We start from the raw sequence: 22,183 nt of genomic DNA, 5'->3' as shown, positions 1-22,183 counted from the left end.
TTTCTCTTTTGTTTCTCTTTCTTTTTACTCAGGAAGTGTTATTTAGGAACTCAAAAAGCGTGGGAAATTCCTTGCAGGACAGACACTTTTGAACTCCTGCCTTGCAAGAAGAAACGTAATGGTATGTAAAAAGGAGGATTTTTGTTAAAAGAATGAAATAGATCGGCAGGGTTTTGTAAAGATGTTATTCTTGTGCTTCATGACGCATACAATAGATGTTTCATGTCTTTATGGAATACTTTTTGCTCAGTTCTTGCCTCTAAAAACTTCCAGAGGAACATTGTGAGTTGATAATAAAAAGATTGTGTTCTGAATGATAGTCTGCCCCAGGATATATTATAAAAAAAAAAAAACAAAACATTTTATATAAAAAGTTCTTCTTTTAACTGAAATGTTTCTATTGAAAAAAGAACTTTTGAGAAAAAGGAAGGAAAAGAACAGAAAGAAAAATTGTGCTTTTCATAATAAAATATCAACAATTTTTTATAATAAAACATTCTATGCAAATTGGTCTTGGTTTATGAAGAACATTTTGATGGATTTTTTGGGTAGTCCTATCCTGCTTTGTATAAAATCATGACAGTGTTGAAGTTGGAGCAACACTGAATTTAATTTCAGAATCACAGGTCCTCAGAAGTCACATTGCAAAAAAAAAAAAAATCCATATACAATTAGAAAGGAAAACAGAAAAAAAAACCCCAGCATGATAGACTAACCATATATTTAATCCCAAGGCCTAGGATTCTTGAAGGTTCTGTAGCTTTACACATTGACCATATATCAGATCTGTGATTCAATAAACACCCAGACATTGCCTCATTATTACATGGCAATCAGCAGGTAAATTCTATGCCAATGTCTGCAAGGCCCTTCTCTTTTGAAGCTGCTGGATATGGCAGGACTATTTTTAGAATCAAATGCATTATTTGGATTAGCAATTAGAATGTTTGAATAAGTAAGGAGCCTAGTTTTCTATACTGCCCTAATTACAGGGAGTATGTTTATAGCTTGAGACTAGATTACTGAAACGTCAGAGAGTAAATACAGGGTAGTAGCCTATCTATGAAAGTTCTGGATTTCTATTTTATTTTTCTTACATCAGCAGCTACTAAAGAGAGGCCCTTGTATTCCTGTCTTCACTGCACTATAGTACATTGCTTTTCTGATTTCAGAACAAATTATACTAGAAAGTATTTTTTATGAAACTAAAATAAATGCCAATGCCTGTTGAACCTATTTCTGTCAAAGCGAGAGAATTTTCTTTCACATAAATATCTTCGAAAGGCCTGATAGTCCTAGGGCCATCAGAACTGGAATACCCTGCTACCAGTTAGTAACTGTAGGAACTTCATCAGCCGGCTGGTGATCTGTGCTGGTAGTCTACCTTTTACATCTTAAGCTCAGAGGACAAGATAAGCCAAGCAAACACCAGCTGTGTGAGAGAAAGTAGAGAAAGTGAAGCCATCTCTTTGGTGGTCGATGACTCAGACCTGTGCACTGCAGCCAAACGAAGGTTTGTGGCAGCCCTCAGATCTGACAGTGAGAGGTTTTCTGAAATATTGTGACAGGCAGCCCGCTCTGGAATAATAATGTCTCTGATTAGACCTCTCTCACTTTTCTGCAGTTCCTGGGAATGAAAGGAAAGAAGAAAAAATAAAATTATATGTTCTGTTTTTAATTAAGGTGGGAGCCAACAGACCCTGGAATAGACTGCAAGTTTTGAATGTCTTTTTGTCAATTTTCTTGTCAGGACTTGGGTCTCTAATCTGACAGCAGGGAATTTCTCTGAGAGAGGAGTGGAAGATGGAATTTTGATCCTTTATCAAGTTTAAGATTTTTTTTTCCCCTGATTTATCTGTAATGTGAGTAGGTTATCAGTCTGATGCACTGAAATGCAGTTAGACAGATAAAAGCCAGAAAGGTATGTTTGTGGACTTTCTGGCTTATCCTAACTCCTTTTCTGTACACATCACCTGAGGGACCTTCAGCACTATTTTCTTGCCTTGTGATAACCCTGTGTCAAAAATGCCCTCCCAACAGGATCACCCGTTAAGCGCTGTTACATTACCAAGATGCAAGAGCTTTTTTCTGTTAGTTCAAGGCTAACTGATGACTAAATTTCTGTTGGACAGTTGGTAGCAATTGCAGCCCAAGAGAAAGGACTTCATAATTCAGGTCATCTCTTTCAATTCCTATAGTCATGGATAAGCTCTGAGCAGTTGGTGTCATCCGAGGTGCTGGGTGCTGGCTCTATCTCTCAAGTGTGCTTTATTCTCAGAACTTCAGAGCTGACTCTATTTCCCCAACCACAAACTGCTCAGAAGGGGACACTTACATTAATTGTTTTAATTACAACTACTTGATCTGCTTCCTTGGCTGCTTTCTCTGCAATTTTGATGGTCTCATTGTCCCAGTCAACAAAGTCCATGGCCATCATTCCTTCCACTGTACTGGAGAGAAGGTAAGGGACAACGGGGAATCAGAGAACACAAACAGTGAGATGAGGAAAGCAGAAAAAAGAAAGGAAGGGGAAAAAAAAGATAAAGGAAAAAAGGCTGGTAAGGTATCACAGTTGATAAATTCCTGCAACAAGGGAGTTTAATTTGACAGTTTCAGGTATGTGACCATATCTTCCCCATCAGCAATATCTTATTTTCATGTCTTTTCCATTTATCATTCTTCATAGCTACATTTAACTCTGCAACCCTGAGAAACATTTTTGATTCAGGACTCACTCTGAGGCCTCCTGCTTGAGTACGTGTGCAATATACAAAATGTCAGGGTAGCCCATACAACTGGAGATGTTGTTACGAGGGTAGTAGAAGAGGAATGCAAGGCACATCTCATTCATGGTGCTCGGCCCACCCTGCAAAAACACAATAATGACTCAGAGGTCTACTGAGACACAATGAGGAGAAATATTCTTCTCATTGTGTCCCGCCTCTCCTGTGTAGTGAAAAAGATGTATCTATTTGTTTGTCTAAGAGTTAGATACAGAGAAAATCAATGGATCCTCCCAATGGTCTGATAAACAGGCTGCTCTGTGGTCTTTGTAATCTAAACCTACTTATTCTTCTGTTCAGGGAGACTACCATATTTATATTTCAATCTACGGGATCCCCAAATCTGAAACTTTGCAAAGTTCGACTAAAACAGCCAGAGAATTATCTGAAAGCTACATCCAGATAAGCATTTGTCAGTTGATCCCTATTTTTGGAATGAGGCCAGCCAATCGAGCAATATCACTCTCTGTGGATACAAACTCTGGAATCCTCTTCAAGTTGAAACTCAGTATCTTGTGCATATTTTTAGTTGCAATTGCATTGTTAACTCCTCTGCATGGCATTTTCTCTAAAATAAGTCAGTGTGAGGCTTAGTTCATGTGCTACATGATCATAAACATAAAAGATCATAACTAAACAGATGGCTGAGATCTGAACAAGAAGAACTGAAAAGAATATCTTTACATTTTGAGAAGTCCAAATCAGATTTGGCTTAGGTCAGCTTCTGTATTTGACCTCAGCCTGTCTGCTAAATCTAGATGTTCAGCCAGTGCAGCTGCAAGTTTCACTATTTGTGCTTGAAGCTTTAGACAAGAGTTAGCTTATATATTGTTAGGTGTAAGATTGCCTTGGGGTCTGTTCACAAGCCTGTAGGAGGAGGAGCTTGCTGGAGAGCTGCTCTCCAGCTCTGGAGCAACCGTGGGAGGCATGCCTCAGGATGCGTTTGACTGACCCAAGAAGTTTTTGCCAGTGCTGTGTTTGGCTGAGAAACAGAGACCTGTCTGCCCAAAAGATTTTAATGGTGATTGATAAACTAATTTTAAATGCAATGGATAATTTGTAGGTAGAAAAGCAAACTTACGAAAGTAATCCCTGACCGATCCAGTGTCTGAAATCTACATTCCACCAGGATCTCATCCCCCTAGGGAACACAGTAGATCACACTGTCAGAACTGTACAGGTAAAGCACACAAAACAACCACATCCAACATGTGGAACCAGGAAACTATGTGAAAACAATAGGACAAAATCTAAAATAGAATGAAGGAAAGAATGTGTCAGTGTGTTCCGATATCTCTGACACTAACCATTTCCCCAATCTGCCAGTCCACAGTTATATTCCAGAGGAGGAACATACTGGTTTGATTGTGAGGATTTCCTTCATGTCCCGAATCTCCTGCAGTGTGAAGTCATACTTATTGTCCTCACAGATGATCCCCAGCTGCTCACCATTCCTGGTAAAGATGAAGAAGGGGAGAAAGTTACAGTGTTTGCATGGAGGGGTATGGAATAACTGGTTCCTGGACAAAAAAACCCAGAAAATAGAAAAATCTACTCCGGAAATCCTACCTGATTTCTTTTTTGCCATAATGCATGGAATGTATTTCTAGTGACTAGTCAGTCCCAAAGCACACATTTCAAAATTCATGCCCAAGCCTCTTTGCCTTGGAATCTAAATCAGAACTTTTTATATCGCACTAATCATCGTGCCTTGAAACTTTGGCCTTTTGGATGACAATCTAGGATTCCAGAAATAAGAACTCTAACACTCGCATTAGAACCTCCCTCATCAAAAGACTCTCGAACTCTACTGCAGTGGAGTTGGGAGGCCCATGAGGCTCTCCCTTGCAGGTGCATATGTATCATATGTAAATTTGTCCTTCCCACTTCTATACTTTGTGATACCATTCCTGAGGGAGTCTCAGGCTTGAGCACCACCTCTCCAATCCCTGTTACAGGTTCTTAGACCTTCCTAGGTAGATCCACACTGCACGCTGCGAAGAACACCTAGGTCATCATCAGAGCAAGGCATCTAGCCCAGTGCTACCCTTGTAGCACCCATGGAAAAGCCTGTCTAGTAGCTGTCACAGACCCTGCTTGCTTGTGCTAGGCCAACTTTGTGACTCCTGGCAGCTCTAAAGCAGGTGAACTGATGGGCTCACACTGTTATTCAGCCTTGCCTTTTAGCAAAAGTGACTTGGAGAGGAATAAACCTGGCTTGAAGGCCAGACTTCACAAAAGTCTGCACTGGCATCTTCCACACTGCTCTTTCAGGGTTTGTCTGAACCTTTACCTCATGGTCTGCATAGCATAAGGCAGTCTCTGTAGGATCCCTCCAGCATTGCCCTGCCATATGTCTGAGGACTTTAATGCCTTTTCTTAAAAAGAGTACTACAGGCATAGCATGGACTAGGCAAATTTCAGCAGTATCTGAATGCCACAGTGGAGGTGATGGTAGAGAGATGGGGAGCATCTCAGGGCACTAAGTCAAGAAACAAGATGCTATGTCATGTAACATACAGTTTATGTGTACCATGTGATTTGCCTGAAGAGCAGGAGCCAAAAACTATTACTGTTGTGTGGAACAAAATAGCTTTACCTCCCTTGCTCATACTGTCTGTGTGACTCTTGTTCCACATTGGGCTATCCTGAAACTAAGCCCCTAAAAAGGAAACAGGGCTGTGTTACCAAGGCCCAGAGTCAAAGGCTCCAGAAAGAACACCATCCAGAGAAAAACTCTCAGACAGAGTCTACCACAGAAAGGCCCTACATTGCTAGAAATAAGACCCCAGTCTGCTCTCTGCTGCCCAGGTCAACCTCCAAAGAGTTTGGAGGCTCCACTAACTGTGCAAGTGACTGAGAGCAACACAGACGTTATATGTGCTACTGGGAAAATCCCTGAAAAAATAGCCACCCCAACCTCTGCCTATGCCTGGATCATGTCTATTCAGAAGGTATTTCAAACACTTGACCTTCTGGTCTGGAGTCTGCTTGAGGTGGCTTCAGGACATGGTCCAAGCAAGGTAAAGTCTGTAAAAATCTTTTCCCAGATAAATGCTCATACTAAATAAATTGAACTGTCAGTCTAGTCCTCTCTAGACAGACCTGAAGTGATTCCTGGTAAACTGCCAGGATCTTCCATATTCTTCTGAAGCCCAAGAGTACCTCTTCGGATTGTATCACTCCCTGCTGGTGGGTATATGCATCTGGAAGGTGCTAACTAGCAAGTTAGAGGACTCACTCCCCTTCTCTTGCTATCTAGCATAGTAATTCAAGTGTAAGGCCTATTTGGGCTGGAGATTACTAGCATTGAAACTGAGATATGATTTTGAAGCTAATAGGTTTTATTGATGTGTCCTTTGCCCCTTAGCCAGGAAACAACCACAGATGCAAGCTATAATATGCTATTCCTGAGGGACACAGACAGGTATAGGGGACCACGTGTGGGGAGATGGACATATTCACAATGCACCTTTTGAGTTACAAAATCCCCCTGTCTTTGGTCCAGTTACAGCAGGCCAAGTGTATTTGCTGAGGTTCTTGAAACATTTTCCCTCCCTTTGGCATGTAACAGGCTGCAGAGGCTGCTACTTTGCCGATGCCACTGGCCAGAGATGGGAAAATATTCATCAGAAAATTTTGTTATTTCCATTTTTCTGAGGTTGCCTTTGAAGGATCATCTAGTCTCTTGGCCCCTTTCTTTAGCATGCCTGTGGAGTGGCTAGAGAGGCATGCTCAAAGTGAGGCCAGCACTAAGGCTGCAGTCCTCTGCATTGCCTAGCGTTCTGGAATCCAATTGCCCATGCCAAATACCATCCCCAAGAAGGACATCTAGGAGCAAGAGAATGTGATCTGAGCTAACACTTACTCATTCCTAAGAAGTGGTCTTGGCAAAGGCCGAGACACAGCAGGCCAGGGAACTGGCAGGCTGGCCTTTGGCAGACAATGAGGAATGGTTGGGGCCAGCATGTGTAAAGCATGTCTGAGTGTAGGGTGCCCATGGGTGTTTTAGGATATTTGTGAAAGTGCATCTACAAGGGCAGGTGTGCCACTTCAGAACAATCTAGATTATTCTGAATGATATTTTGTATGTGTGCTCATAGGCCAAACTAGGTAAGATCTGCCCTGCTAGACTAGACAGCTCTGCATTGGTTTTGCGGGCCAGGCACTCTCCTGTCTTCTGCAGCTTGCCTGCAATGCAATTCAGGTTCCTTCTGTGGCTGCATGATCAGTCCAATATGTGTGGAATTTCTGCAAAGAGTCAGTATGTGAGGCAGTGTATGAGACAGCGCAAGGGTCTGGGGATTGGAGGTGACAGCACAGCCAAGTGGGGCCACATCTTGTGCAATATGTTGCAGGATTTGAGTTGTTCAAACCAAAAGTGTTCCTATGTGTGGAACGAGCAGACTGCCCAAGGGAGACTCCCAGAGAATGCTACAGGGGACAGTCAATGCCAAAGTTTCCCCTTGCCATTCCAGATGGGATTCACATGACATCCTGGAGAGTGCACCAACAATGCAGTGCAAGTCATCAAGGAATTTGATCTTGAAGGTGTCACCGTAAGCACTCTAGGAGGGTGTAGTTGCAACCTCTCTGGCACCCATATTGCTAAATAAAATAGTGCCACAGATTGTTCTCTGACTAAGTGGCAGGTGAGTAAGTGCCTGCCTCACTCTTACTGGCTGTTAGTGTGATTCTTGTCCCTTGCCGGGTTATTCTGAAACTAGAAACCTAATAAGGAGACAGGCCTCTTATCCTAGCAAGCACTTGGACCTGTGTGATAACTCTTTGGCCTAAGTTGCAATTATTTGTTATCTCTTGTTTATTTTCCAGTTCAAAGTGGCTGAAGTAGTGTTCAAATGTTATTCTGCAAGCCATGCATTGCTGCCTTCATAGCTTGAAACTGAGAATATGTGTTTCATGGGCTGGGGTGTGATCAGGGGGTGCATAGGTGTGCTGAAGTCTTTAGTGTGGGAGGACTGTGGAGGAAGCCAAACCTGTCATAGTTTTGCCCATGCAGCCCATGGGAATGGGCACATGCAGTCCCTAGGACTGGGCCTGCCTCATCAGGCTGTGTCTGACTTGCAGGGCCAGCTCCATGTAAAGGCATTTTCTAGGAGTGACCAGTGTGGATAAGCAGCAGTCCAGTGCTTGAGCTTACTGCCTGGACCTGCTTTATTTAACTGTATAGGCACAGTCTTACTCTCCACTGAACTGGCAGCTCTTTGTACTGCAGTTCAGACAGTCCTGATTCCCAGCCAAAGTCTTCTACGCTGACAGACAAATGGAGACTAGCCCAGGAACATGATCCTCAGCCATTCCAGCCCAGGAGGCAGGGACTGATCCCCAGAGTTTGCTTTTCTTACCGGTATTGGGCAGCTTTCACTCCTCTGCCAGACAGGTGGGTGTGAAGGAGGTACGCAAACACGTGCAGCTCCGGAACTGGCGTCCCATTCATCTGCAATGCAAAATGGGGAAGTTCAAAGACTGCCAGTCAGGGTTCAGCACTACATCTTAGGCCTGCCCATGGAATCCAGAGTCTGATGGACATGTCTGTAAATGTCAGCTTATCTTGCTCTAGGTACCCTGACACAAGTGTCTGAGTTTGTGATACCTCATGCTGGATACTGCATGGATATCTTGGGAGCAGCTATTGAACAGAAAAAATCAAAAAGTTAAGATACAAGAGAGCCGGAAAAAGCAAGAGCAGAAATCTTAAGACTGATTGATGGGCCATTAAAGGAACCACCCATGTGTAACCCTGAAGAGGTGCTGAGAGAATCTTTGTAACTGATAAGAAGAAAAACAAGATTACCCCAGGTCTCTTAGGAAGGAATAAACTTATTATGTGGTGTTCAAGGGGGATTCTGGGACTGTGTAAAACTTATGGGATGTTTTAAGTGAATTGTGGGAATGTATAAAATTTATTATGGGATAAAGATCAAAGGTGGGGAAAGAGAGGAATAAACATGGGAAAATGGAGAAAGGAGTAGAAGAGGCCAGTTGTTAAGCAGACTGCTGGTCAGTAAGCTTGTCTACCCAAGCCCTATGCCAGATTGCTGCAGTCTATACTATCTTACTGTTAAACTCTACTCCCAACTCTTTCCTGTGCAAGCATGCTCTCTATTCTGTGTATATGTGTGTTTGTGTCCATGTATTTGGGGTGGGGCAGGGTGGTGCACTAGGAAACTTCAAGCTGCACTAGCTCGCAAGTAGGAGGACACCAAAATCTGGAAAAACCCAAGGTCCAGGCCAGAGACTGCATAAAGAATCCAGGGTCTGGGCACAGATGCTGGAAGGATTTATGGTCTGGGCCAGAGATGGGAGAGACCCACAGATGTGAGTAAGTATGGGAGCTCAGTAAGTCAGTGTGTCTCCTCCGCTAGTGAAATTTAAGCCTGATTAGCCAGCAAGAAGGAACAGAACTGGACTGTTTGTGTTGTCCATGCTTATGTTGGCACTGTTGGGTGACCATACTGCTCTCCTATCTGTGTTGGTCTGGTTGTGGCTGGCTGAGACTGCTCTATGTGTGTGTTGTGGGGCAGAGGGTGTCTGTGTCTTTGAAATTTGCCCCCAGCCTCAGCAGGGTCTGGGCCTGGGAATGGAGAAAAGTGTCAGCCTCACATCTAGCAGGCCTGGAGGGGAGGAACCCCTGGGTCATGCAGGCCACCAGCCTGATTATACTTAGCAGCCTCTTGGTTGTTTTTAGAGAGATGTTAAATCTCTGCTCTAGAGATACCTTCTTGACCTGAGAGCTGGCACCACATCCTCCTAGCCTAACACCTGCCATCCTACACACCTATGGTAGGACAAGGGCTTCTTACATGTGGTGTAATAGACTCCCTTGGGGGTCTTTAGAAGTCTCTGCTTCCTTTGTTTTTTTTTTTTTCCCCTTCCACTTAAATGGGGTGAATTGGTGTTTGTGTCGTGGTTCTGACATGACCACACAGCTCTGTTAATGACCTTGACCACTGCCTGCCCTGCCAAATCTTGTCTCTCTCTTGAACAGTCATATTCAGTAGGTATTCATTTTGCAGCATGTGGAAATGGAGGCTAATATGGTATCCTGCACCAAACTGATTTTGACTGTTTCTAGAGCAAGATGAAGGTCTGAAGTGGGAAAGGTCAAGAAGGATTTCCCCATACTCACTTCATCAAACTGGCTAGTATTGCAAAGGCCATAAGATCTGTAGGATTCTGCTCCAGGAGGGATGAAATGTACAGGGAAAATGAAGATGCCTGTTTGCAGAGTCCCCACATCATATTTCCGTAGCTCCGGCGTGTAGTAGATTCGTACCCCTGAGCTGTCAATCAAACCTTTAAAACAAATATGAATGCTCCTTCAACAGCTTTTCCAGTAACATCTCTGTCTCACATGCTTCTCAGCTTTCCATTCATTCTCTGCATGTCTGAATCCTCATCATTCCCAACACCCAGACAGGTCCCCATCTCTTCTTTCCTCAGCATCTAGATATTCCCAGCTTGACTGTTAGCACCCTATATGTATCAGCTTGTCTGGTTCATATTTGCACTCTGAGTCACCTGCACTTCCTGTTTTATATCTCCATCTTATCTCTGCCCTCTTCCTATCCCTGGGCCTCCAGATAGGTCTTGTTGCTCTGACTCTGGATACTTCCCTGTCTTTCTTCAGGAAGGGACATTAGCTATTTATTAGAACTGAGGCCTGAAGTAGCAACACATACAGTTACCATTTCCCAACTCTGTTGTGATCAGGCATGGATTTGCAGGAAGCCTAAGCTCTCCTACCCTCAGTGGTATGATGCACTGTAATGCCATCTCACAGTCATGCAAGGTGCAGGGTCTCACATCTTCTGGGAGTGCATCTTCACTCACAGTGCATCTGGATCTAGTCCTGGTCATAGTCTTAGATAGTTCCCATGCCATGCTTCTGTTTCTCCTTCAGTAAAATGATAACAAATACCATGGTGGCAACCTTCACAATCCGTCATAGGAAGAGAGTGCTGAAAGTCACAGAAGTGGTGTATTACATTCTCCAGGCTCCATCCTCACCCTTGATATATTACTTCTCCCTCAGCCACTCTGTCCCTTCCAACTCTGCTATTCTTTTCCATCATGTCCATGTTTCCCTGACATTCCCCTAACACTCCCACATACCCTCTAGTGTCACAGCAGGTAGATGTGCTCAGGTTTTCTACAACAAGCCATGTCTAACCTATACAGGTAGAACTATCTGTGTTTTCAGAGTTAAAGTTCCCTGCTGAATGGGAGCCCCCGACAGTTTTGTCTTACTATCCTGAAGCTTGTGCTAAGCAATATATCCTAAAGAAGGATTTCATGCAGTAGCTGGTTTCTAATAGGTATGTAGGTGAGGTTTGAGATTTTGATCCTTAGGCTGTTCTTCGTCAAACAACTGATCGATATTACCCACCTGGTAACAAGTCAGAATTGCTGTAGTGGATTTCCAGTCGGATGTATTGAGGATCCAAAGGTGTCCCTATGGAGAATGCAGCTTCATCCGGAAATTGATAGGACTTGTGGAAAGGGAAGAAGAGGAACATAATTATATCGAGCAGTTATTTTTTAACTCTCCTCTGTTTTATTATTGAGAGACAATGGAAATTTACAAAAAAAAGAAGTTTTGATTTTCATGCATCTGTGAATATTTAACTAGATATTGTTACAAACCAGAATGTTGTAGTAAATACTGCCATTTACATTTCTTTTCTCTTTGAATTGGAATAAGGAAGAATTTTGAAATTTTATTTTTCCTTTATCATTTTGATTGGTTTCATTTTTACTTTTATACTGTATTTAATATGAAATGTATATAAAGCATATGTACATTCTTGCAGCAAATTTCATATCAGCACTGGCACTGCATAATCTGAATAAAATGAGTCTAAGGGCTTCAGCTAAAACTCATCTCCTTTGTCTCTCCCTCCCCATGTACATGCATACTATAGAAATACAAAATACATTTTGCCTTAAAAGGCAGAATGAGCATCACAAGACAGATGCTAAAATTTGTGCAGCTCTGGCTACTAACTAGGCCACTTAATCAGAAGCATCAGTTTAACAGAACTTTTAATTTTATTATGCTGAAAAACAGGCAGAGACAGAAAAGAAGATAAGGCAAGTAGGTAAACTTCTTCCTCTTGTATGGTACCAGCACAAGGAGCATTTTGTGAAATGAATGGCAATGCTATAAAAGATCAAAATGATAGCCTTAGCGTGTGACATAACAAGAAACAGGAGATGGAACGAACCTTTCACACTCACCTCTCCCCCAACAGCCCAGCCCACAAGCACCTGAGAGCACAGGGCAAAATCTGGATCAGCTCCATAGCAATCATCTATGCCACTGGGTAACACACTGGCATTGCCACAGGCATAAACCAGAATGTGATGAATCAAAGTTATGTTGTGGGGTGTTATTACAGGTTCGAACTGTAACCAAGAAACAGAATCAAAAAAAGTTATTTTCAATCCTAAAATATTTATTTCCTGGCAACCAGGAAGAACAGGGCAATTGTTAGTTTTGCCTTTTGCTAGCAATTTCCAAGGATAGGCGCTTGGGCAAACAGCTACAGTCTGATTTGCAAGATGGTAGATTGAAGATGGTTGTTTATCTCTTCATTTCAGTATGTACCCAGCAGAGTCTATTATCCCAGAATGGATTTGCATTTTCCCCTAAAACACCTTCCCTCAACCAGAATAACAGGGATGTCTGTTTGACCTTTTATGCTGGGCAGTGCGATTCCAGACTAGGAATGTAATTAATTTACTTCATACAGCATTTTCTTGGCTGCAATGCAGCTGAAGGGACCTTGATCTCAGGTCCGCTATAATTCATTGCCCCCTCAGTTGTGCCAAAACAACTATTACCAAGATAGTTGAAAATAAGCCGGTAAATAACCTGAATCTGTTCATTAATCACTGAACTTTTCACCAGCACTGGTGAGATCAGATCCCCAAATCCTGATGTTTACCACTAGAGCTGAATAAAACTCCTTAGTTTGTTCTGTAGGACTGACTTTCAAATTCTTACTTTTTCAGCCCATGTAAATTCTTGCTCCTGAAATTTTGCCTTATGTCACTTCAGTGGAACGTCTATTTTTAAACCTTCAGAGCCTGCAAAACTAAGAAGAGTTATTTGACCTTGGAGTAAATTTATCTTCAGAAATAAGCTGGACTTGCCATGGAAAAATCCTGTTTTTTTTCTTTGTTCCTTGATTTTGCACATTTTATTACGAAAACTGGACTGCAGAAATTGTTAGTTTTGCCTTTTTCTGGCAATTTCCAAGGACAATAGCAAAAGTCTTTGCGTTCTTTTCAAATGCAGAAAATTCTGGAGGCTTCTTCTGTTCTTGTTGATATCTATAGGTAACGTGGTCTGAGTCACTACATTGAGAGGTGTCAGACTTGTAGCAAGGTTCCTTCAGGTGTGATGCACCTATAGACAACGATGCTTCCAAAGTCAGACACAAGACAGAGAGTATGTCTCCACACAAGGTGGACAAATTAACTGGCTCATCCCAGGGGCAGTGAAAGACAGTTCAAAAATGTTGTAAAAGACAGACTTGCAAGCAGAATTCAAGTAGCATTTCTGCCCTGCCCTGTTTTTCCCCAGTAAAGGGACAGGAGGCTGTCACCTAGCAGTCTACCTTGTAGATGTGGTGTTTCTGTTTGACCATGGGCAGTGGGATAAAGGTACAGGCATACTTAGTTTCTTCAGCAGGAACAGCAAACTGGAAAAAAAACAGAGATACATGAGTCACATAAAGGTTCCCCTGGCAATCCAACAATGTGCATATGAGAGCCAAGAACCCAAAAGGGGGCAAGTCCAAGCAGAATGGAACATAGATCGAGACTCATGTCCTCCAGTCAGGAGGATGGATGCACGTCCTCCAGAGGAGGATGATGCATTTAGCAAGGACTGATTGGTTTTTGGTAGCAAGAAAGAAAAGATTAAAGGATCAAGAAGATGAGGTTCTATTCTGGTGAAAGGGAAATACATTTGTCAGCTTCATCAGATCTTAAATTCTTTTCTATTTAATTTTTTTCTGTATTTTTCCAAAAGGGAATTGGATTACTAATTTGCCTTTTATAATGCAAATTGATTGTGGGAAACCTCCATCACATTCCATCAATTTTTTTTTGACTGCCAGTTCTCTGGAGTCACAAGCAGAGCACAAATGGGTACCTTCCTTTTTCTGAGATGCTCTGTCCTTCTCTAACCATCACCAGAATGGTAGGTTGTTCCTCAGAGCCGACCATGGACAGAGTATTTGCTGAGGAAGAGTTACTGAGTCTCCAGAATTAGGCATGCCATGAATTGCCCTGGCTACTCATTCGGCTGTCTGTGTTCAAGTGCCACCACTGATGTCATATATTCTCTCTCTGTCTGCCATGGATGTGACACAGTTTGGGACATAGGGAGCATCAATACTTTCATCCTCAATCATGAGAGGTTCTGCCTTCTGCATAATAGAAAGTCCTGAAGTCTTAAAGCCAGATCTGTTCTACACAGATAGAGCTCCACAGTGTTCTTCTGCTCCAGGACTTTGGTGCAACTATACACATCTCCAAGTGGGCACCACTCAGAAGTAAAGTCTGGGAGCTGACTAAGTCTTGTTCCTGACGTACTTGCAGCATTTCTGTTTTCTGTGATATCATGTTGTTGCCATGATACTAAGATGGGAATCAGTGAATATCTTCAGTATGTTACAGATATTTCAAAATGGGTCTATATGGATGAAACACTAGAGCTGTATACACGCATGCTTGAATTGATAATTGTACCACAATTCAATAGCATCACAACCCATGTTTTGCTCCCTAAATTCTAGTCAAAGGAACAGGTTGTAGCATATAGTATTTTCTTAACAAAGAAACCCTTTATCTTCCACACAAGCCCATGCCTTCCCATTTCATTTCTGCTCTACTTGCATATTTCCAAGATCAGTCATGGCCATTTTTCAACCTGTGCAACCCAAACCTCCAGCGTGGGCATAATCAGTTCTGCAAAGAAAGGCAGCAGGAGGAAAAAGTTTTTAACAGGCAAGACAAAGCTCTTGTCCAATACTTACATTGTCCAGCCTCAGGTCATAGGTGAAGAACATTTTGGGGTCAGTTGAGTCAGATGTGCCTCTGTACCTCATCAAGAAAAGAGATTTGGAAAACCTTTGGCCTTTAAAGAACTGAATTGTGTCATCAGTGCCAAACGCAGTAATGAGGCGTGCTGTGTCCATCTGTAATGAGAATGTTTCACTGGAAAATCCCCTTCATTTCTTCCCATCAACCATACGTACATGCATTCACCCCACAACACATGCCTTATATCGCTGCATACTTATTAAAACACAATATTTACTAACCATATGCAGTTAAAAGTTGCTTAAACATACTATAGATGTGCATATTTGGTACAGGTAGTTATACTCAGACACTCAGACATTACACCAGAGCACACAACAGAAAGCAAGCAGTGCAACACACAAGATCCCTCTTGTCCAGACACAGACGTAACAGCTTTTTTTGAAGCAGGGGGTGCTGATGGGAAAAGACTCTAGCAAAGCTTTACCCACTGTCATTTCATACACTTATTTAGAGAATGCATATACACACATGCAGGATATATAAATGGTGGTGCGTGAAATGGAAGAAAGACAGAAAAAAACTGCAAGGGATTTGATAAAGTTTTCAGAACCTGCAGCACTTTGTGTTTAAATGTTTTGATACAGATTTAAATGTTTTGGCCTTCAGAAATTCTAGGCCCTGGAGACCAGAGGGAAAGTCTGAAGAAAAGAACACACCCCCAGTGGAGGAGGATTGGGTTAGGGAATCCTTAAACAAGCTGGACATACACAAGTCCATAGGCCCTGATGGCATGCACCCATGAGTGCTGAGGGAACTGGCAAATGTCATTGCAAGGCCACTCTCGATTATCTTTGAAAGGTCATGGTGATCAGGAGAGGTTCCTGATGACTGGAAGATAGCAAGTGTCACCTCTATCATCAAGAAGGGCAAGAAGGAGGCTCTGGTGATCTACAGGCAAGTCAGCCTTACCTGTATCCCTGGGAAGGTGGTGGAGCAACTAATCCTGGAAACCATTTCCAGACATGTGAAGAACAAGAAAGGGATTGAGAGTAATCAGCATGGATTTATGAAGGTGAATTCATGCTTAACCAACCTGATAGCTTTCTACGATGAGAAGATTTCTGAGAGGCCTAAGCCTTGGATATTGCTGATATACACAGAGATCCCTGAAGTAAAGGTGAAACAGTGCACAGTATCTAAACATGCAGAGCTCTGAAACTATGTCAGTGTCCAGTGTGCTTGAATACTCTGACAAAGCAATTTTTTTCCTCATATTTGGAAGGTCACTGTCTTAAAAAAACATTTTGCGTTGGCCAAGCTTTTAATGTCATTCGGGATCAACATGAAGCTCTTCCAAGAGATAAGGACCAAAATTCTGAAACCACTCTGAATTTCCCAGACACAATTCTCACCAAAGTACTGACTTTGGGTAAATGAAAAACTTCATCTCCAGTATTAGATTGTCTGCTTATATGTGGCAAACAAGTGATAGCCAGAGAAACAAGCACAGTTTTGAAGAGTCGTATTCAAGCTTCAGAAAATTTTGAGATTTACATCTTCCCAATTCTTTGATGGACGACATGGTAAGAAAATATCAATATAATGCCCTTGAGATTATAAATGTGGCAATATGTTTCTGTATTTTTCTATAAATTCTTGGTATTGTACTGTTGTGAGAAAAGCTTGTCGTTATCATATCTGAACTGGAGGATATGGGAATACAGTGAGACATAAGAACAGGGTTTTTTTGAAATTTTCTTGATCAGTCTGCTTTCTTACTGTGATATCCAGGTCATTCAGGTCACATGTCTGGAGCTGGCGTGTGAACAGCATGGTGGTGAAGGTCTCATCCTCTGTCAGTGACAGCAGTTGGTAGTCCTGGCTCTCATCTTCCTCAAGGGTGGCCTCATCTACAACATGACAATCCTGGAAAAAGAACGGTGGTAAAGGCAATAGAGAGGAGAGGAAACTTTCTACAGACTGAAAAGTCAGATTTCTAAATATTGCTCACAGGAATTGAATAATTATCAAAGTATTCCTTTCATGAAAAAGCACCTCTGCTTTCACTGCTAATTTCCACAAACCCACCAAAAAGAAGTCACATCCAATGCTTACCATATCCAGCTGCTCAAGGTAACAGCAACTACTACGTCCCATCACCTAGAGGATGGGCTCTGGTCATCCTGGCTCCCTGAGTGAGAGTGACCTGACACAGGCTGAGGCATTTTAGCACATCTAGCTCAGCTACACAGAGTGGGAAGTAAACTGAGCGCTCTTGAAAAACAACTAGTTCAAATAAAATGTTCTGGGCATCCCAAAGTTTCTATTTTACCTCTGTTGGCTAGATTTTCCATACCATCTGGAAAAAGATAAACACTTATTTCTATAGGTAAAATAAGACATGATTGAGGTCATCAAATGCAATCGTTACTCAGGAAAAAGGTGCAGAAATATGAGGCAGTGTTTGAAAAGCATCTAAAGGTCTATTTCCTGTAGAAATCTCCTTGGGAACACAACGGAGTGCAATAATTGCCGCTATGAAAGTACAAGACAAAAAGGCAGGACTGTATAAAAAGGAGTAAAACTCTAGGTTCACTGACTGAGATCACATCATGTTTTTGTGGCAAAGGGGTTCAAATGACCAGAGAAATAAGAAGGCAATAGTTGCAAATGAAATGAAAATCTCTCTAAGAGAGATCTGAAATAAAATACAGCAAACATATCCCTAATATGCTGCTAAGTGCTGCACTGAAAAGTTTTGTTACAGAACTCGACTTTGGAAAGATAATGAGAGTAGAAAAGTTTTCCCAGTGTGTTCTTGAAGAAAGAATATTTTTATGTGAAATTCTTTCTGGCATTTTCTCCTCTCATTTCTGCTCCTTGGAGTGATGATTTCAAAACCTGTTTACAGCTTTTGCTGAATTTCTTAGTATTTTCTCGGACATTCTTTTTTCTCCTTGAATTCAGCCACAGCTTTGGACTGTCAGAATACTCTGATCAATTTTTCTCTAACCCAAGTGCTTCAATTACAAAGGTAGACAGCATGGTCTGAGAATACATCTTTTGTTTTCTAATTCTTCTTCAACGTGCTTTCATTCAAAGAACAAAATTCAAAGACAGTCTGAAAATTAGTTATTTTAAAACCAATAAAATCTTTAAAATTAAATATACCTTAGGAAAGAGGAAGGCAGTAAACGCTAATCTGAAAAAAACTTCTGTGAAACAAACCTTTTGGCTAGTTTTTCTCGATCCCATTGATCTTTACTCAGATAATGATTTTTTTATGTTTGCAGTATAGAGGATGGCAACCAAGGATGGCAAGGGGAGGGGTAGAAGGAAGACGCACAAACAAAAAATCACCCACAAAGTCCATCTTCAGTGACTAACATATTTTCCCTTAAAAATGTACCATGGGTTCAGTGACAGTGATACACAGCCTAGTAAGCAAATGTAGATTTGTGTATTAATTAATGTGCTTGCTTGCTTACTTGAATGTCTACAACCTAAATAATTGGGAGATATTTTCTGATATATAATAAAGTTGAATAAAACTGGAACTTTTGTGGGGGAAAAATGATTTTTTAATTTAACCAAAGAGTTTCAGCTACCAATGCAGAAAAACATTAAAATTGTTAAATGCTTCATCTGAAAATGATGGAATGTCTCATTTTAATAATTTTGAAACCAAATGCTTCAATTTCTCATTGTAGGTTTTTCTCTTTAGGACAAAATTAAGTGCTTTGGTTTTACCTGAAATCACTTTTTTTTTAATCATTAGTCAAAAATAAAGAACAAGCAACTGTTTCTTCTAAACTGCTCATATATTTTTTTCTGTAGCTTCAGTCACCCCCACAAAATTCACTGTCTATGTCACAATCCCCAAAAGATTCCAAAACTCTGGATATTACAACAGAAGTTTTACAACCCACCAATGAAAAATAAGTGAGTCTAGCTACCTCTTACCCTCCATACTTAACTCACATTAGAAATGCACCAAGGGAGATTTTTTTCAGGCAAGAACTCATTTTGCTTTTCTGCTGAATAAAGAATTAAACCCAGCTGAACAACATAAAAACCCAGTAAGCTGCAAACATTTCATCAGTGTAAACTCATTTTCTTCCTGTGTCTGGATAATATTAAACTGACTATTTCTCTTGCATGTTTAAAGATCCAAATCATTTCTCATTCAGCACCCTCAGTAGCATTCTGTTCTCTTAAATATCAGCTGTTTAACATTAGGCATCTATCCTTAGTTGTTGCCTTCAGTCAGTGGAAAGATAGAGCCATGTCTCAAGTATATCCTATCCCATTCCTAAGGGAGACACTTAATACAGTCAGGAGGAAGCAACCTTTGGAGGTGAACACATCCCTCAACTGACTACTGAGGAAACCCAGATAACCACCTTAAACCAGATACCTGACTTTTAAACATCTATACTTAGGTAGGAGAACTCCCACTCACTGCTTTGAAGTCAGAGCTACCCCCAAGGAGACCTCGTCCACTTTGCAAAGCTCAACCACAAACCTGGTACACTTGAGCTGCAGGTTTCTACTCAAAATCATGACAGTTGAGGGAGTGAGTGGAAGAGAGAAATTAAAACTATTTTTTTATCCCCAAAATCTGTACAGGGCAAACTGTATTGGCTGTCATTTTCCTGAATTATAGCTAGCCTATCAAGAGATTTCATAAAGAAAAATGTAGGCATTTCACATCAAACTTCTGGATGAACTGACCTATGGTTTGGATGAAGCAGAAGTTATACTTCTGGGAGTGTCCTCTAGCCTCATGGTAGGTGATTGCCTCAGTCATATCTAATTGGTTCTGTCTGTGGTTTTGACCTGCAGACAGGCTCAGTTTATTTGCCTGAACAACAACATCTAGTGCCATCTGGGATACCTTAGAGTATCTGAGATAACTCCACGGGGGTAGCAGACATGACACAAGACCTGGGCCCTTCTGCACTCTCAGTTGGAGGCCACGCAGCCTAAGCATCCCAAATGCCCTAGACACCTATCTTCAGCCAGTTGAGCCTATCTGCTTTTAAGCCAATATACTTAGAGCATGACATTGGCAAATGGGGAAGCAGAGGAAGCCTTTTGAACTTACAGAAAAATAGATGCTGCCATTAGGGAAGACACCTCCAATCACAACGTCAGATCCAGGTAACTCTCCATGAGGGCTGAACCCAAATGCCACCCAGCCAGTCGTATGGACCTGCAGCTCAAAGGTCATCATCTCCTGTTCATCATGGTCCCAGCGGAGGTAGACCATGTTGGAAGGACCCAGGAAGCTGGAGAAACGCAGCAATGGAGGTGCAGGTTGGCCAGAACAAAGGCATGGGATGAACAAGAGGAGGTGGATACCCTTGATCCTTGAGAAGAGATCTGCCACCATCCTTAGCACTAGCGTAGTTTCTGTTTTTTGCTGATCCCATGGGCAGCTGTCCTGGAACAAGGGGTCCAGCTTATATGTAGGAGTGTAAGGCTGGGCCTGTTGCCAAAAAGGAGGAGTGGAAAATGACTGCTCTCCTATGTCCAATTTGACAGGTGGGAAAAATCAACACTTTATATAATATATCCTGGCACCCTGCCCCAGTGAAACAGATACTAGGCCACCCCCATATTCATCCCACAAGATTTTTATGAGCTGTTTTGTGCTGTGCATCCAAAAAGATCAGCAAAGCGTTTACCTCCCACCCAGTAATCCTGTGAGCAGGTGAATGCTGGCTGACTCTGCTCACAAAGGAAAAGGGTTTCTTCTGACTAACTTGCCCTTATGTTACAAATGCTGAAATGAACCCTGAGTGTGCTACCCCATTGTCTGTTGTCATGACTGTTGGCAAGTCTGTTGGGAATGTGTTGGTGAGTCTCAGTCCCATGGTTTTAAGAGGAAGCTACTGGGGCACATGAAAAGAGCTCTCGTGGTAGGAGCAGCAATGTGTAGGCTCTCCTGCTGAGTGATTCTGAACTGAGGCTATGCTCCACACACTACACCCTTGGTGGAAGTGTGTGAAGGAGGAAGGAACACCATGTGCTGTCCTCACTAAGACCTTTCAGAGTAATGATATGAAAAACAAAGGGCCCTAGCAGCCATCCAGTTCTGCCAGGAAATGGTTTGTGCAGCTCATCTCCAATTTGCCTAGTTGCAAAATCCACTATAAAACATAGCCTAGGCCTGTGGATTTTGAGGGAGGTTGTAGTTTACTCCTATTGCCAGAAAAGCCTAGAACAGCCCATTTGTACTAATCTACTGAGACAAGTGCTCCCAGGGTAGATGAGTAACGCAGGAGGGACATCTGATCTGAATTTCAGGGACAGAGCTTAAATCGATCAGACTGCATACAGATTTCTTGGATCCCAGGTTACTATCTTGGCAGTCCTGCAGTAGACAGCAAGTATATTTCTGGTTTCTTTTGTGAATTATGTAATACAATACCAACTTTTAAAATATTATCTGCCAAAGAGAGGCTTGAGACGCTGTGCTGGGGGCATTAGGCGGGACTGAGGGCTAAGGTAATGTAAGGTGATATTTCAAGGCTAGGACAGTACAGAGATATCAAAACTGATAGACTTTGGACCCTCTAGGCGGTGACCCAAAGGTAGAATTAAAGTTGAGGGGAGAGGGAGAAAGTAAAGGGAATCTACATGGCTGCATTAGGATACTTTGCAGAGCAACTGGGGTGAGAAATTTTCATTGTTGCATGTTCTGCATTCTTTTTAGCAGAAAAAAACCCTTTCTCACATGGAGGGGAGCGTGAGATTAGGAGATGCAACCAAGATGCTGCTGAAAGGTGTGACTATCCAGGGATTACAAGGAGGGATGGTTTAGCTCTGTGACAAAGATTAGACTTGTATGGTTTCTTTGATGGAACAGGATGCGGTGTCTGCATGCCTGTGCTGAGGGGTGTGGGAGAGATATCCAGAAACAGGAAGATACCACAAATTGGCAATGAGCACACCAAAGAAGATTATAAAACGATAGAGGATCTAAATAAGGGAAAGAAAATAAAGAGCCTTCCTTTAGAAAACTAAATGCTCACATGGGAGCAAAGTATGAAAAGAAAGAGGAGGGTCACATAGCCAACTAAACCCCAACCCTCCCCAGCTCAACAATCACTTATTGTAGTGCAGAATAGGAAGCATAGGATTCTTGTTATAACCAGGTGAAGCAATCTCAGTCTTTCACTTTACAGTATGTGACTTTGTGCTGAGGTTATTTAACACCTTTGCTTGTTTTCTAGGTCAGTGTTAAATAAAATATTCCATTTTGCAATCAAAAGTCAGAGTCTTGTTTTGAAAATGCATAAAGAAATGGCAAC

At 41.9% G+C, this 22,183-nt stretch overlaps 1 protein-coding gene across 1 annotated transcript; it reads right to left on the bottom strand.

Moving 5' to 3' along the window:
• Positions 1-1,387: 1,387 nt before the first annotated feature.
• On the bottom strand, positions 1,388-20,136 carry LOC112986808 (DBH-like monooxygenase protein 2). The gene is made up of 12 exons (XM_026106277.2): positions 19,972-20,136; positions 16,644-16,790; positions 13,430-13,513; positions 12,045-12,212; positions 11,194-11,296; positions 9,934-10,100; positions 8,150-8,241; positions 4,141-4,237; positions 3,865-3,924; positions 2,736-2,866; positions 2,336-2,450; positions 1,388-1,627 (listed from the first exon to the last, which is right to left on the bottom strand). Exons 1-12 carry the CDS (start codon positions 20,134-20,136, stop codon positions 1,388-1,390), a joined length of 1,569 nt encoding a protein of 522 aa, XP_025962062.2.
• Between the last annotated feature and the right edge of the window lie 2,047 nt (positions 20,137-22,183).

This window comes from Dromaius novaehollandiae, chromosome 1 (assembly GCF_036370855.1).
Source record: "Dromaius novaehollandiae isolate bDroNov1 chromosome 1, bDroNov1.hap1, whole genome shotgun sequence".
Classification (NCBI taxonomy): domain Eukaryota; kingdom Metazoa; phylum Chordata; class Aves; order Casuariiformes; family Dromaiidae; genus Dromaius; species Dromaius novaehollandiae.
Note: the sequence above shows the minus strand (reverse complement) of the source record. Positions and strands in the feature narration are given on the sequence as shown.

What these genes read in the sequence shown, in the direction of transcription:
- LOC112986808 (XM_026106277.2), bottom strand. Translation starts at nt 20,136, where the DNA reads ATGGTCTACCTCCGCTGGGACCATGATGAACAGGAGATGATGACCTTT. An exon ending in AAATCCTCACAATCAAACCA is followed by an intron (nt 3,925 to 4,140) that starts GTATGTTCCTCC and finishes TGTGTTCCCTAG; the next exon opens with GGGGATGAGATCCTGGTGGA. An exon ending in ATCGGTCAGGGATTACTTTC is followed by an intron (nt 2,867 to 3,864) that starts GTAAGTTTGCTT and finishes GTGTTTTTGCAG; the next exon opens with GGTGGGCCGAGCACCATGAA.